This window comes from Mus musculus, chromosome 9, assembly GCF_000001635.26.
Source record: "Mus musculus strain C57BL/6J chromosome 9, GRCm38.p6 C57BL/6J".
Classification (NCBI taxonomy): Eukaryota; Metazoa; Chordata; class Mammalia; order Rodentia; family Muridae; genus Mus; species Mus musculus.
The window spans coordinates 105,639,304-105,652,462 of NC_000075.6; the positions used below are offsets into that span (position 1 = coordinate 105,639,304).

The 13,159-nt window shown below is 45.7% G+C and overlaps 1 protein-coding gene across 1 annotated transcript in view; it reads left to right on the top strand.

Moving 5' to 3' along the window:
- Window positions 1-3,691: 3,691 nt before the first annotated feature.
- Window positions 3,692-13,159, top strand: part of Pik3r4 (phosphoinositide-3-kinase regulatory subunit 4) — a 44,661-nt gene continuing 35,193 nt past the window's right edge. Inside the window, exons 1-4 of the mRNA NM_001081309.1 lie at window positions 3,692-4,087; window positions 4,893-5,666; window positions 9,363-9,496; window positions 11,014-11,596. Of these exons, the coding sequence (NP_001074778.1) occupies window positions 4,934-5,666; window positions 9,363-9,496; window positions 11,014-11,596 (1,450 nt within the window). The 5' untranslated portion in view covers window positions 3,692-4,087; window positions 4,893-4,933. The remainder of the gene's footprint in view (window positions 4,088-4,892; window positions 5,667-9,362; window positions 9,497-11,013; window positions 11,597-13,159) is intronic.

Below are 13,159 nucleotides of genomic sequence, written 5' to 3' on the forward strand. Positions count from 1 at the left end.
TTGGGCATCTCTCTAGACAAAAACAAAACAAGCAAACAAAAAAAAACCCAATGGTCAAGTTATACTTCAGTAATTTAAGGAAACAAAATGAAACCATAAAAGACTCAGAGAAAATCATCAAAGAAACATAAAAATAATGTCTTCCCTATGGAGGTGTTGAAAGTTAAACATAGGATGATGGCTGTTTCACTTTCATCCTGGAACAGTGGCATCGCTTGGTGACATCGCACCAGGGACAAATGATTGGGGGAAGGAGACTTCAAAGAAGAGAGATGGGAGAAGTACAGGGAACCATGGAGTTGGCCAGGCCTAGCTACCTTCAGAGGCATATGTCTTAGATTTCTCAGGTTAGTGTCTGTGGCTCTTGGGGAACAGTGTACCTTCCAGTTCCTGAGAGACCAACACACTCCCTGGGGCAGTGAAGCTTTCAAGCGCCCTTGTGCTTCTCTGTATGAGCCCTTGGAAGTCACAGCAGCTTAGCAGCCTGACAAGACAATTGGTCTTAGACATTAATCTTGTGTACCCTGCATGGCTTGAAAACATCATCGTATCCTGGCAACTACAACAGTATTGATCCTGGCAATTGCCACTGTATTCTCTTTCTGATAAGGCTATAAAAAGCCTGATTGCTTTCAATAAAATTGCCACAGAGCTTGAGTGTTGCTGTGGACCCTTGCTTCATTCCTTTTGTGACCTTGGCCAAAGAAGGTACCAAAGATGCCCTAACAACTTCCAGATTTATAGTTTGAGGAGCCTAGTCATCGATAGTGCTGCCTACTGAGATAAAGAAGAGTGAAAAGAATATTGGCAGGGATGCTTAAAAAACAATTCAGCTTTGGATTAAAACCTTTTGTGTTTCTTGAATACATTAAAAAAAAAACACCTTTTTTTTTTTTTTTTTTTTTTTTTGAGACAGGGCCTCGTGTATATAGCCCAGGCCAAGTCTGGATCTTCTGATTCTAGCACATCTGCCACTGAGCACTGAGGTTACAGTCACAGGCCAATGTGCCTGACCCCATATTAAGAACAGTCACAAGCCACCATGCCTGACTCCATATAAAGAACGCTTAAAACTTAAAATGTCTGGGGCTGGAGAGATAACTCAGTGTTGTTGTTGGTATTTGGTTTTCATTTTTTGAGACAGGGTTTCTCTGTGTAGCCCTGGTTGGCCTGGAATTTGCTCTGTAGACCAGGCTCTGCCTCTGCCTCCCAAGTGCTGGGATTAAAGGCCTGCACCACTGTGCACATCTGGCTCAGAGGGGGCTCAGAGGTTTATAGTACTTGTTCTTGCAGAGGGCTTGGGTTTGAGTCCCAGCATCCATGTGGTGGCTCACACTCATCTTTAACATGTGATTCCAGTTCCAAGGGATCTGATGCCTCCTTCTGACCTCCACAGGCACTGGCATGAATGTGGTGCAGATAAACACACGCAGCCAAAGCATCCATCCATATAAACCTAAAAAGGTTTTAAAAGAAGAAAAATCAATTGCATACAAAGTATTTATGACTTGATTCTGAGACTCCAGGGGGTTGACCTTGAGGTCCCAAGCAGACCAGACAATCAAACACCAAGCTACATCTAAGGCTTTGACAAAGGATTTAAGTAGACATTTTCCAGAGATGACGAATGAATGGGCAACAGGTACACGAGGAGATGCTCAACGTCATTAAATCCTCGGGGAACTGCAAATGAAACCAAAAGGAGATGTCACTTTGTACCCACCAAGATGCTCTAATAATGGAAAATGGATGATGTCATCGCTAGAAAGGACACAGAGGGATCAGGAGCCCCACACTGTGCTGGTGGGGATGTAAGGCTGTGTGCACTTTGGAAAATAATTTAGCAGTTTCTCAGAACGTAAAGGCCAAGGGGCCGAGGGCTAGCTCACAGCTTCAGGCTTTTCCTTTTGGTGAAACAGATTATAGCTATTATAGAACTGTAAAAATATATTAAAAACAACCGCTTTCTCCCTCTCCTCTTTGGTGCTGGGGAGGCAACACTTATAAAAGAAAGTATTTTCTTAAGCGGCTTGCTTAATGTTGCGAGCCGTCCAGCGGCTCACAAGGACGGGTACACCTGAATAGCAGGCCGGTGCTGAAAGAGAGGGAAACTAGGCGACCAGAGGAAGATGGAACCAAGACAGGGTTCTGATCAAGGTTCAAATTTTTAATGGTGGACATGCTTTATAAAAGAGGGGGCGGGGAAGTCCATTCCCGCCAATTCATCCTTGGAGCCTGGAACCAGCCGCAGGTGATGACATGCAGAATAGGGTGTAGTCTCTAGAATAGTTCTGGGGCCTCTCAGCAGGTAGCAGTATCTTGAAGGGGAACAGCGGCAGTGGCAGAACAATAGAGTGCTCTAGGCTCCACCCTAGATAATCTCCTTAGTGGCAGCAAGATCAAGTTCTGGCTTAGCCTGCTTCAGGCTTATGGGAGGCTACAGTTTAAGGTTTCAGAGGGTTAGTCAAAGATCACCGTGGCAGGGATCAATCATCGCAGCTGGCAGGCAGGAGCTGAGAGTTACAGCCTGGTCAACAGGCAGCAGCAAGAGAGGGACACTGGGCCTGGCCTAGGCTTTTTAAACCTCAAAGCCAGTGACACACCTCCCCCAATAAAGCCACACCTTCTAGTCCTCTAAATAGCCCACCCACTAGGGACTAGATATTCAAATATACAACCCTTTGGGAGCCATTCTCATTCGAACCAGCACAGTAGCAAAAGCAAGAAAATTAGAACACAACTCCAGCAAAGACCCATTCTTTTTACCATGATGCACCCAGGTAATTCCAGCACCCAGTAAGTTGGGGCAGGGGGATGTATTTCAGCTAGCCTGAAATACAGAACGAGACCTTGCTTTCAAAAATAGAATGAATAAAGAATTAAAACCAGCCAATCTTGACACTTTGAAAAATGGTTTTAACTTGATTTTTTGACAATCTTATACATGTATAATGTGATTACTGTAATACCCCCACCCCTAATTAACCAGCACTTTCAAATATTTTTTTTCCAAGACTCACTGAGTTTAGGCAGTGAGTTTGGGGCTATCCATTGGAGTCTGGTGGGCACTCAGTAGGGAGTCAATTGAAGAAAGTGGTTTCTCTCCTAGAATACATTAGAAGCCAAGTCTTTATCACAGAGAGGTAGGGTGCATACACTTCCCCAACCAATGGTTGACTTAAAATGCCAGGTGTTGTGTAGGTTCACTGTAAGATTTACTCCTGCTGTGAAGCCATGACAGCTTTGGCTCTGCCATACCGAGATAACTTGTGTGTGTACATACAAAATATGCATGCATGCATACATACATACATACATTTTTTTTTGGAGAGAGGATCTCTCTTTATAGACAGGCTAGCCTCTAACAAATCCATCTACCTCTCCTGAGTAATGAGATTAAAGGTTCGTGTCACCCCAATTGTGCACTTTTTAAACCGACGAACTTTATGACACATAGCTTCTCACTCAATAAAGTTGAAATCCAACTTAGTGGGGGAGCTAGGTTTTCTAAGTACGTGGGTAAGTTTACTTAGAGCCATTGGTCACAGAGTTAGTGAAGAAAAGCACCTCCTGCTTGAGGCAGCGAGGCCACGCTTCCTTCCCTTGTTTCCTAGCAACCGGCTTCCTACTGAACGCTTCCTCAAGCCTCCGTCCGTCACTTCCGATCTCAACAGGAAGTGAGGTCAACCCGGAGGCTTTCCCGGGAGTTCAGCGTTTGCCGCAGGTGAAGTCGTCTTCCTGGACGGGCACTGTCCCTGTCCCTGTCCCTGTCCAGGGCTGCTGCAAAGGCCCTGGGATCCGGGGACTCGAACCCGCGGGGGCCCAGGGCGGCAGGGGAGGAGCCGGCAGCGAGGCTGCTGGGTGTCCGGAGTCCCGAGTGTGTTTGCTCTCCCAGTTGTTCACCCCCAGCTCTAGATCTCGGACGTGTCTGCGCTCCTGCCCCAACTACCCCGGTCCCGTGTCTGAAAGAAGACCCCTCACAGAAAACATTCTCCTGGCCGGCTTCCGTTCACGCCCAAGCCCCTCGGAGCTCTGCCAAGACCTCCCTGGGATCTTTCAGCGACTTTTGAGTTGCCAGAGGCCTGGGGTAAATGTTTTCCTGAGTGCTCAACTATGGGGTAGGGAGACAGTTCCTGCAAAATGTGGGGTTAGGTAACTTGGGGCAGTGTGCATTTCGGCTTACTTTTCTTGAATGTTTCTGGCGGGGTTTCTTGTTGCAAACTGGAGGAGTTTGCCTTGGTTTAGGAGGAGGGAGACATCACTGCGAGGATGCAAGGCCCAGTTGATGCTAATTCTATAGATCTGATTGATCCTCCCAGGACTTAAAATGATCCGTTTGTATCATGTGATTCGTTCTTTTAAGCGTTTAGCGTGTTTCTTACTTGCAAGTAAACTAGTTTTCCCGGACAAGGACCGAGGCATACGGTACTTTTACGACTTTAATAGTATCACACAGTGAATGCATGTTTTTAACATTTTTAGCTTAATGTTGAAGGGACTACGTTGTGCATAGTGGGATCTCAGCCCTTACGAGGTGGAGGCTAGAGGATCTGGAGTTCAAACTCACTTCTCGGGCTACATAGAGAGTTCCATGCCAAGCCTGGGCTACACAGACCTTATCTCTAAAATAAAATGTTGAAGGCATGTATGTAATTAAACAGTTTAGCGGCTGGAAAGAATGACATGACGTAGCACCATATTTTTAGATAAAAGTAATAAAATCTACTTAGATAATTTTTTCTGAATTTGAGACAGATCTGGGACTCACATTCACACACATAGTAGGTAAAGGTACAGATGTCTTTTAGGAAAAGGCCAAATAATGGCGATTTCACTGTTTCTTTGTTTCTCTCCATTTTAATCTCTCTCCTGCTCGACATCCTTTTACCCAGGTGTTCTGTGTTAAGCTGCTGTCCCAGAGGTGCTGGGCATTATGGGAAATCAGCTGGCTGGCATCGCTCCTTCCCAGATCCTGTCTGTAGAGAGTTATTTCTCAGACATCCATGACTTTGAGTATGATAAGAGCCTGGGAAGCACTCGGTTTTTTAAAGTCGCTCGAGCCAAGCACCGGGAAGGCCTGGTGGTTGTGAAGGTCTTTGCAATTCAGGATCCCACGTTACCCTTAACTAGTTATAAACAGGAGCTGGAGGAACTGAAAATCAGGCTCCACTCCGCCCAGAACTGCCTCCCCTTCCAGAAAGCAGCAGAAAAGGCGTCTGAGAAAGCAGCCATGCTGTTCCGGCAGTATGTGAGAGACAACCTCTACGATCGCATCAGTACCCGCCCGTTCCTAAACAACATCGAGAAGCGCTGGATCGCCTTCCAGATCCTGACGGCCGTGGACCAAGCGCACAAATCTGGAGTCCGCCACGGAGACATCAAGACAGAGAATGTGATGGTCACCAGTTGGAACTGGGTCCTCCTAACCGACTTCGCCAGTTTTAAGCCCACGTATCTTCCCGAGGACAACCCAGCGGATTTCAACTATTTCTTTGACACCTCGAGAAGGAGGACATGCTACATAGCTCCCGAGCGCTTCGTTGACGGTGGGATGTTCGCCACCGAGTTAGAGTACATGAGAGACCCCTCAACCCCGCTTGTCGACCTGAATAGCAATCAGAGAGCGCGGGGAGAGCTGAAGAGAGCCATGGACATCTTTTCGGCAGGTGTGTGAGTCAGTCAGATCAGCTAACTTGCATATTTTTTTTTTTCTACTGCCAAACAGAAACGTGGTTTTGCGTAAATTGCCTGCTTTTCAAAGATTTCTTGCTAGGCCCTCTCAGACGGTTTCAGACAGATACACGATGTCCTCATTGGACATGCAGAAGTGATGAGAAAATTCGAAATAGTTCTCATTCAGACATTCAAAACACACACTACGCAGTGCTGGCGGCACAGGAGGAGGCTACATGTCAGGTTGAGGATAGAGAAAAAGTACGTTTCCCCGGGTGTTTGCCCCGGGTGTTTGCCCCGGGTGTTTGCCGTGGTGGGGAGAAGCACAGTTGCTGCTACAGAAGCACACAGCTAAGTAAGCCTCTGTGGGAGTGATAGGTGGAGAGGCAGTGTCAGAGCAGGCCTCCCTTAGAGAGATGGCATTCAAGCTGAGGCCGACAGAGGGACTGGCGTTTGCTGGGGTAGTTGGTTTCAGGCAGTGTATGAGGATCCTACAAGGCATCTTTTTAGCGTTGGAATTTATTGCTGTGCATTCACTCAGAACGCTAGTTGAGTCACATGGAGGTTTTATTTGTGTATATTCATAGAGGGCTGTGTGTGTGTGTGTGTGTGTGTGTGTGTGTGTGTGTGTGTGTGCGTGCGCGCTCGTGCACAGTGAGCAGTACCCAAGGAACCAGCCCAGTGTTGTCTCCGTACTGGTAAGTTCCCTGTCCACTCTTACTTATTCTGCGGCAGGGTCTCTCCCTGGGCAGGAAGCTGGCCAGTCAGTGAACCCCAGAGATCATCCAAGCTCTGTCTTCAGCTCTGGACTTAGAAGCCTGGACCATTCCACACAGCTTTTTTTAATGTGGATTCTGGGGTTTTAATTCAGGGCCTGGGTCTTGCAAAGCAAGCACTTTTCTGACCGAGCAGATCCCCTGGTCCATATGAGTTTGTTTTGTTTTGTTTTGTAAGCAGTTTTAAACTGTTTTTGACACCCATCAGACCGCATCCTAGTATAGATTTTGAGCCAGGTATGAGGATTGCAGAGTAGCGCAGGGTAGCGCTTGCTTGGTTGGCGAGGTCTCATTACATTTTGTGAGCAAGTGCACACAGCTATGCTATGCAACAGTCCTTCTTATTCCTTTGGCCCAGATGGCTCTGCTGGAGTCCTTCATGGCCTACTTGTGGATTTGTCCGAGTGCCTGAGGGGCACACTTCTTGAAGCCCACTCCACAGATGCACTTATGACTGTTGACAGTGGATGTTGGGGTCACCACCACCTTGCAGGTGGCAGAATGGCCCTTTTCTTGCCAATCATCTTTGCAAGAACCATTCAGCCAGGCCTAAGTAAAAGGGGCCCCCGTAAGTTTTTTTTTATGGTGTGTGTGTGTGTGTGTGTGTGTGTGTGTGTGTGTGTGTGTGTGTGTGTGTAAAATGTCCTTTTGATTTTCCTCTCAACACTGGGAAGGGAACACAGGCTCTCCCCTAACTAACAGTCAAGCACTGCATCCCTGAGCTACATCACAGCCCTTGCTACATTGCCCTGACTGCTCTTTAACTTCGCTTCTGCTTTGGCCTTCCGTGTAGTTACAGGAATGTACCACCACTCTCACTCTTCCCAAGCTCCCTTGCCCCTTTTATTATTTAGGAGTCGTCTTGCCTACTTTTCTATTGCTGAGATAAAGCACCATGACCAGGTCGATTTTAGAAAGACATTGTTTACTTTGGCCCTCCGTTTCAGAGTGTAGAGTACACATGTGTGCCTCTGTATGTTGCAGAGTGTAGAGTACACATGTGTGCCTTTGTATGTTGCAGAGTGTAGAGTACACATGTGTGCCTCTGTATGTTGCAGAGTGTAGAGTACACATGTGTGTCTCTGTATGGTGGTTTCTTATCTTCTGAAGCTACCTGGGTTCACAGAGAGGTTTCCCTCAGGATTTTAATTCTGATTACTTCCCAGAGGTCTCACCTCTGACACCATTGTCAGATTAAGTTTTTGCTGTCATACCTCATAGTGAGAATGGAGTTCAGCACAGGAAGCCTTGGAGTTCACTGAAATTTTGTCTAAACCATGGTGTTGAGAGTCCTTTTGTGCCTTAGCTGAGGTCTTGTCTAGATTGTGCGAAATCTATAGGCTCCAGAGAGTTTGTATTCTGTTGTCATGGGTAGGATGTCATACTGATGCTTTTAGATCTGGTTGGCTTACAGTGTTGCTCAGATCTTTCTTGTTCACATATGATGGGTTAAATATTTTATATTACATTTATTTATTTATTTTGACATAACCTTTTATTTACACACACACACACACACACACACACACACACACACACACACACACACACACACACACGGGCACATATGCGAGCGTGTGCCTGCAAGGGAGTGTTTGGAGATCAGAGGACAGCTTGTGGGAATGGGTTCTCTCCTTCCAGAATGTGCGACTTGGAAATTGAACCTAGGTCATCAGACTTGGTGGCAAGTGCCTGTCCCCTCTGATGTATCTTATTGGCCTCAGAACTTGATGTTTTTTTTCTTTTCCTTAAAAATAGCTCTTGTTTGAAGTCCTTTACTTTGAAACCAACATTGTATAACTAGGAATTAACACATTTACTGAATGCTTATTATGTATCAGAATTAGCTTAGTTGATGGGGACTTTTCCGTGCACAAAATGGGGGGAAACATAGAGTTTGCATTGCAGTGAGGACAGCGGTAATGGACAGGCAGCGGAAGGTGGTGCTGTGCAGAAAGTAGCGGTGAGAGAAAGGATGAGGAGCTTGCAGTCTGGTTTGGTTTTGACTTTTCTGAGACAGGGTCTCTGTGGAGTCCTAGCTGTCTTGGAACCTGTAGATCAGGCTGGCCTCGAACTCTCTGAGATCCACTTGCCAATGATGTTTTCCGGCTACTGAGATTAAGGCTGTGTGCTGCCATGCCCAGTGGCTCTAGCAGTTTTAAATAGGCATTAAAGGATTTACTGCTGGGTGACAGAGGCCTAACTAATATTCACTAATAATTAGGGTGAGTACCCGTCAGGTACAAAGGCTGTAAAGTAATTATTTAAGGGTCTCTATATGAGATTTGGTAACTGCATGTCATATAATGACTCAATAAAATTGCTTTGTACGGAAAAAAAATTGTTTTGTGCTTTTTGGGAATGTAGGTAATTAAAAAAATTCTTGATTGAAGATTATGTTAGTTTAATTATTTCTCCTTTTTTTTTTTCTAGTTTACTCCCAAATTTTTTAGCACTTGGTATATTTTTGTAATATTTAACACTACAAATGAAATTTGTTCATTAGTTATGTTCTGTCTTCCTTTCTAGGAAGGGAGCTTGGCTGAGGCAGGATTTTACCTCTTTGTGCTGGTAGCACCTATTACGGGCGGGCAGCACCCACTGCTTGTTTAGTGATGGGCAGCCGGCTAGCTGCTGGCTAGCAGTTCTTATGAGCGGAATGCTCTATTTGTACCAGGGTTTCTTATGGGTGTTAAGCTCCTTGTTGGTGTGTGTGTTTTAAGAAAGAGGAAAGGGAGTGATTGGTGTCATGCTTCCCCGCTGCTGACCAAGCCCTTAGACCTACATTGCAGCACACATTAAATTCAGTTCATTTGGGGTTTTGCACTTTGAGTATCCCGACTTCTCTGAATTCTAATAAGCATTACATGACCTCCTCATCTCATTCTAACGGAACTGTGTCTGATTTTCCAGGTTGCGTGATAGCTGAGCTCTTTACGGAAGGCGTACCTTTGTTTGATCTCTCTCAGCTGCTGGCGTATAGAAACGGACATTTTTTCCCTGAACAAGTGCTAAACAAAATTGAAGATCGCAGTATCAGAGACTTGGTAACTATGCTACAAATACGCGCCATAGAGTTTTACCTGACTATGTCCTAGCTGGCCTGGAATTCACTCTTAGCTCACTCAGGGCAGACCTCCTGCCTCAGCCTTCTGAGTGCTGGGATGACAGGCAAGACATCCAGTCCGTCCTCCACAACAAATCTGGAATAAAACCTATTGCCAATAAACACACTTTTGATACCTTATTTTAAAAATGCACTATTTTTTCCCTCTCAGGCATAAAGTACATCTGACATTAAAAAAAAAAAAAAAAGGAGAAAGACAAATCCATTATCTATTGTTCTGTGATAATCATAACTCTTTGCTTTGGGCAGATTGGAAGTGCACTATACCTGTGGGTTTGCATGGCTTGGGAGAGGCTGGCCTAGAGAGAACTTGATCGTGAGGAATGAAGCAGACAGACATCTGCAGTGGAGAGAGGGAGGCATTTAGCAGAGCACAGTAACGGTGTTTTCCCATCAAGGCAGATGTGGGCTGTTCTGAAGAGAGCCCCGCAGTCACATGGTTATGGTAGCACAGGGCTGAGGGACTGTGTGCAAGGCCATCCGATCAAAAGTCTGTCCCTGTGTGAGGACATCTTTTAAAAGTGACTGACACTGTCATAGTGACTCTGGGTCACGTAAGAGGTTGTGGTGTCTTAGAGTACTCTGCAGTATTTTTGTTGAAGATTGTGTGTGTGTGTGTCTGTGTGTGTACACATGTATGTGAGTGCAAAGGCCTGAGGTATTAGATCCCCTGGAGGGGTTGTGAGCCACTTGATGTGGGTGCTGGGAGCTGGCACGTTCTCTTCAGTGCTGAGTCTCTCCACCCTACTATTTTATATCATCGAAGTGCTGGGATCTAACACAGGACCTCACGTGGCGCTGCCAGCTTTAACTCCTTGAGCTACGTTCCACCTTTGATTAAACTTCTCTCAACTCAACTGAACAACACTTAAGCCATGTGCTAATCCTTTGGATTTGTGGGAGTGTACTTTAAACCAGAACTCATAATTGGGGCTCTGGAAATTATCTCAGGAGCTCTGCAATTTCCTCCAGACTCATGTGTTACTTTGTGTGTGCAATTGTGTCTATTCATTTTTCTCTGAAGGTTTGTTGCTTTTTAACAACAAACGTTGAAAAACAAGCATGACCTCTTACCTACCAGGATATCTGTGGACATTCGTGTGTGACATCCGCTGCCTTCTAGGGCGATGGGTGACATAATTAGTTTGTAGTTCTAAAAAAAGGTCAAAGAGATAGCAAATCCCTTAGATCTCATGATTCACTCTTGTCACTTTCATCTGGTTTGACTTGGTGTGTGTGTGTGTGCGCGTGCATATGTGTGTGCCTGTGTGCTTGCATATAGACAAGATTGTATGCAGTCCAACTGGCCTTAAACTTGTTATTAGTCAAGAAGGCTGGCCATGCCCAAGCCTCCAGGGTGCTGGGGTTCAGGTGTGAGGCACCCCATCTGGCTTGCATGTCATGTTCTAAAGTGGACCCTTTTCTCCTTTCATGTAGGTAACTCAGATGATTAACCGTGAGCCCGAGAAGCGTTTGGAAGCTGAGGACTACCTGAAGCAGCAGCGAGGCAACGCCTTCCCTGAGATATTTTATACTTTCCTTCAGCCTTACATGGCCCAGTTCGCCAAGGAAACCTTTCTCTCTGCAGATGAGCGGATTTTGGTTATACGGAAAGATTTGGGCAACATTATTCACAACCTCTGTGGACATGATTTGCCAGAAAAAGCAGAAGGGGAGTCCAGGGCCAGTGGTCTGGTTGTCCTGGTGTCCGTGATAACGTCCTGCCTGCAGACACTGAAGTCCTGCGACTCCAAACTGGCCGCCTTGGAGCTCATCCTGCATCTGGCCCCCAGACTGAGCGTCGAGATCCTTCTGGATCGCATCACTCCCTACCTGTTGCATTTCAGCAATGACTCTGTCCCAAGAGTGCGGGCTGAAGCCCTGAGGACACTCACCAAAGTCCTTGCCCTTGTCCAAGAGGTTCCTCGCAACGATGTCAATATCTATCCAGAGTATATTCTCCCCGGCATAGCCCACCTGGCCCAGGATGACGCTACCATCGTCAGACTGGCCTACGCTGGTAAGAGCTCCTTGTCTAGTTACAGACTGCCCTTGTTTCTCAAGTACTGACCGCCATACCGCTTGGCTTCCTGATTTCTTTAGGAATTGAGTGTGTGAATGTCTTAGGGTTTCTATTCCTGCACAAACATCATGACCAAGAGGCAAGCTGGGGAGGAAAGGGTTTATTCAGCTTACACTTCCACACTGCTGTTCTCATCACAAAAGGAAGTCGGGACTGGAACTCAAGCAGGTCAGGAAGCAGGAGCTGATGCAGTGGCCATGGAGAGATGTTTCATAATCCATGGCTTGCTTCCCCTGGCTTGCTCAGCCTGCTCTCTTATAGAACCAAGACTACCAGCCCAGGGATGGCACTACCCCCAATGAGCCCTCCCCCCTTGATCACTAATTGAGAAAATGCCTTACAGTTGGATCTCATGGAGGCATTTCCTCAACTGAAGCTCCTTTCTCTATTATGATCACTCCAGCCTGTGTCAAATTGACACAAAACCAGCCAGTACAGGGAACTTTATTTTTGAATTATGAATACGTATGTGTATATATTAATATTGATGGCTAATTATTCTTAGGGTTTGATTTTGTATATTCCTTTGCATTTAAAATGACTAGGATTATTAGTGAGGAGGTGTACAGTCTGGATCCTGACAGTTTGGCCTGGAATAATAGTTCATTTAGCTGGCAGAAGACTAATGTTTACAGGAACCTGCTCCTGATCCAGACTGGTAGCCTTTGCAGAGCTTCCCTGAGCAAACACTCTTATTTCAGGGCAGAACATTCGGTTACAATTGAAAAAGATCATGGTGTTGACAGAAGCTCTGAGTTAGGTCCCTGTTCCCCTCACTTTAGCGCTCAGGATTCGTGGCATCTTGATGAGTTGGGTGTGCCATGAACACCAACCTTTTCTACTTCGAATTCTCACCCACAAAACCCAGCAATAAAGATTCATGTTTTCAGCTCCTTGAACTAATTCTGAATACTTACTTCACCATGGGACGTATCACTGAGACATTTACATAATCCATAATTTATATCTCTGATCTAATGGAAATGGGCCTTCTGTTTGGAAGTCTTTGTACATAATGTATAGCACACATGTGGTGATGACATTGTCACAGTTTTTAAAGCAACTTGCTTATTAGCTTGTTTATTATTTGCCTGTCATTATTAATACATGAAAACTGGTCTGAGGATACTAATTTTATGTCTAGGCATAACCCCAGAGGCTTGGCGGTTGTTGGGCAGTTTTTTGCCATAAATGTATATTGTTCCTGGTCTTTCCTGTTTGTGTATTGTGGGGCATAAAGTGAGGCCTAGAAATTCAGGATCTTTAAGACATGTGATTTTATTATCTGTAATAGCCTGTTTCTTTCATTTATTTGTTTATTCACTTTATATCCCAATTGCTGCCCCCTCCCTATCCCCTCCTCATACAGTCCCTCCGTCCCCCCATCCTCCCATCCCCTTTTCCTCTGAGAGGGTGGAGGCCCTTCCTGGATATCTACCCTGGTATATCAAGTCTTTGCAGGGCTAGGTGCATCCTCTCCCACTGAGGCCAGACAAGGCA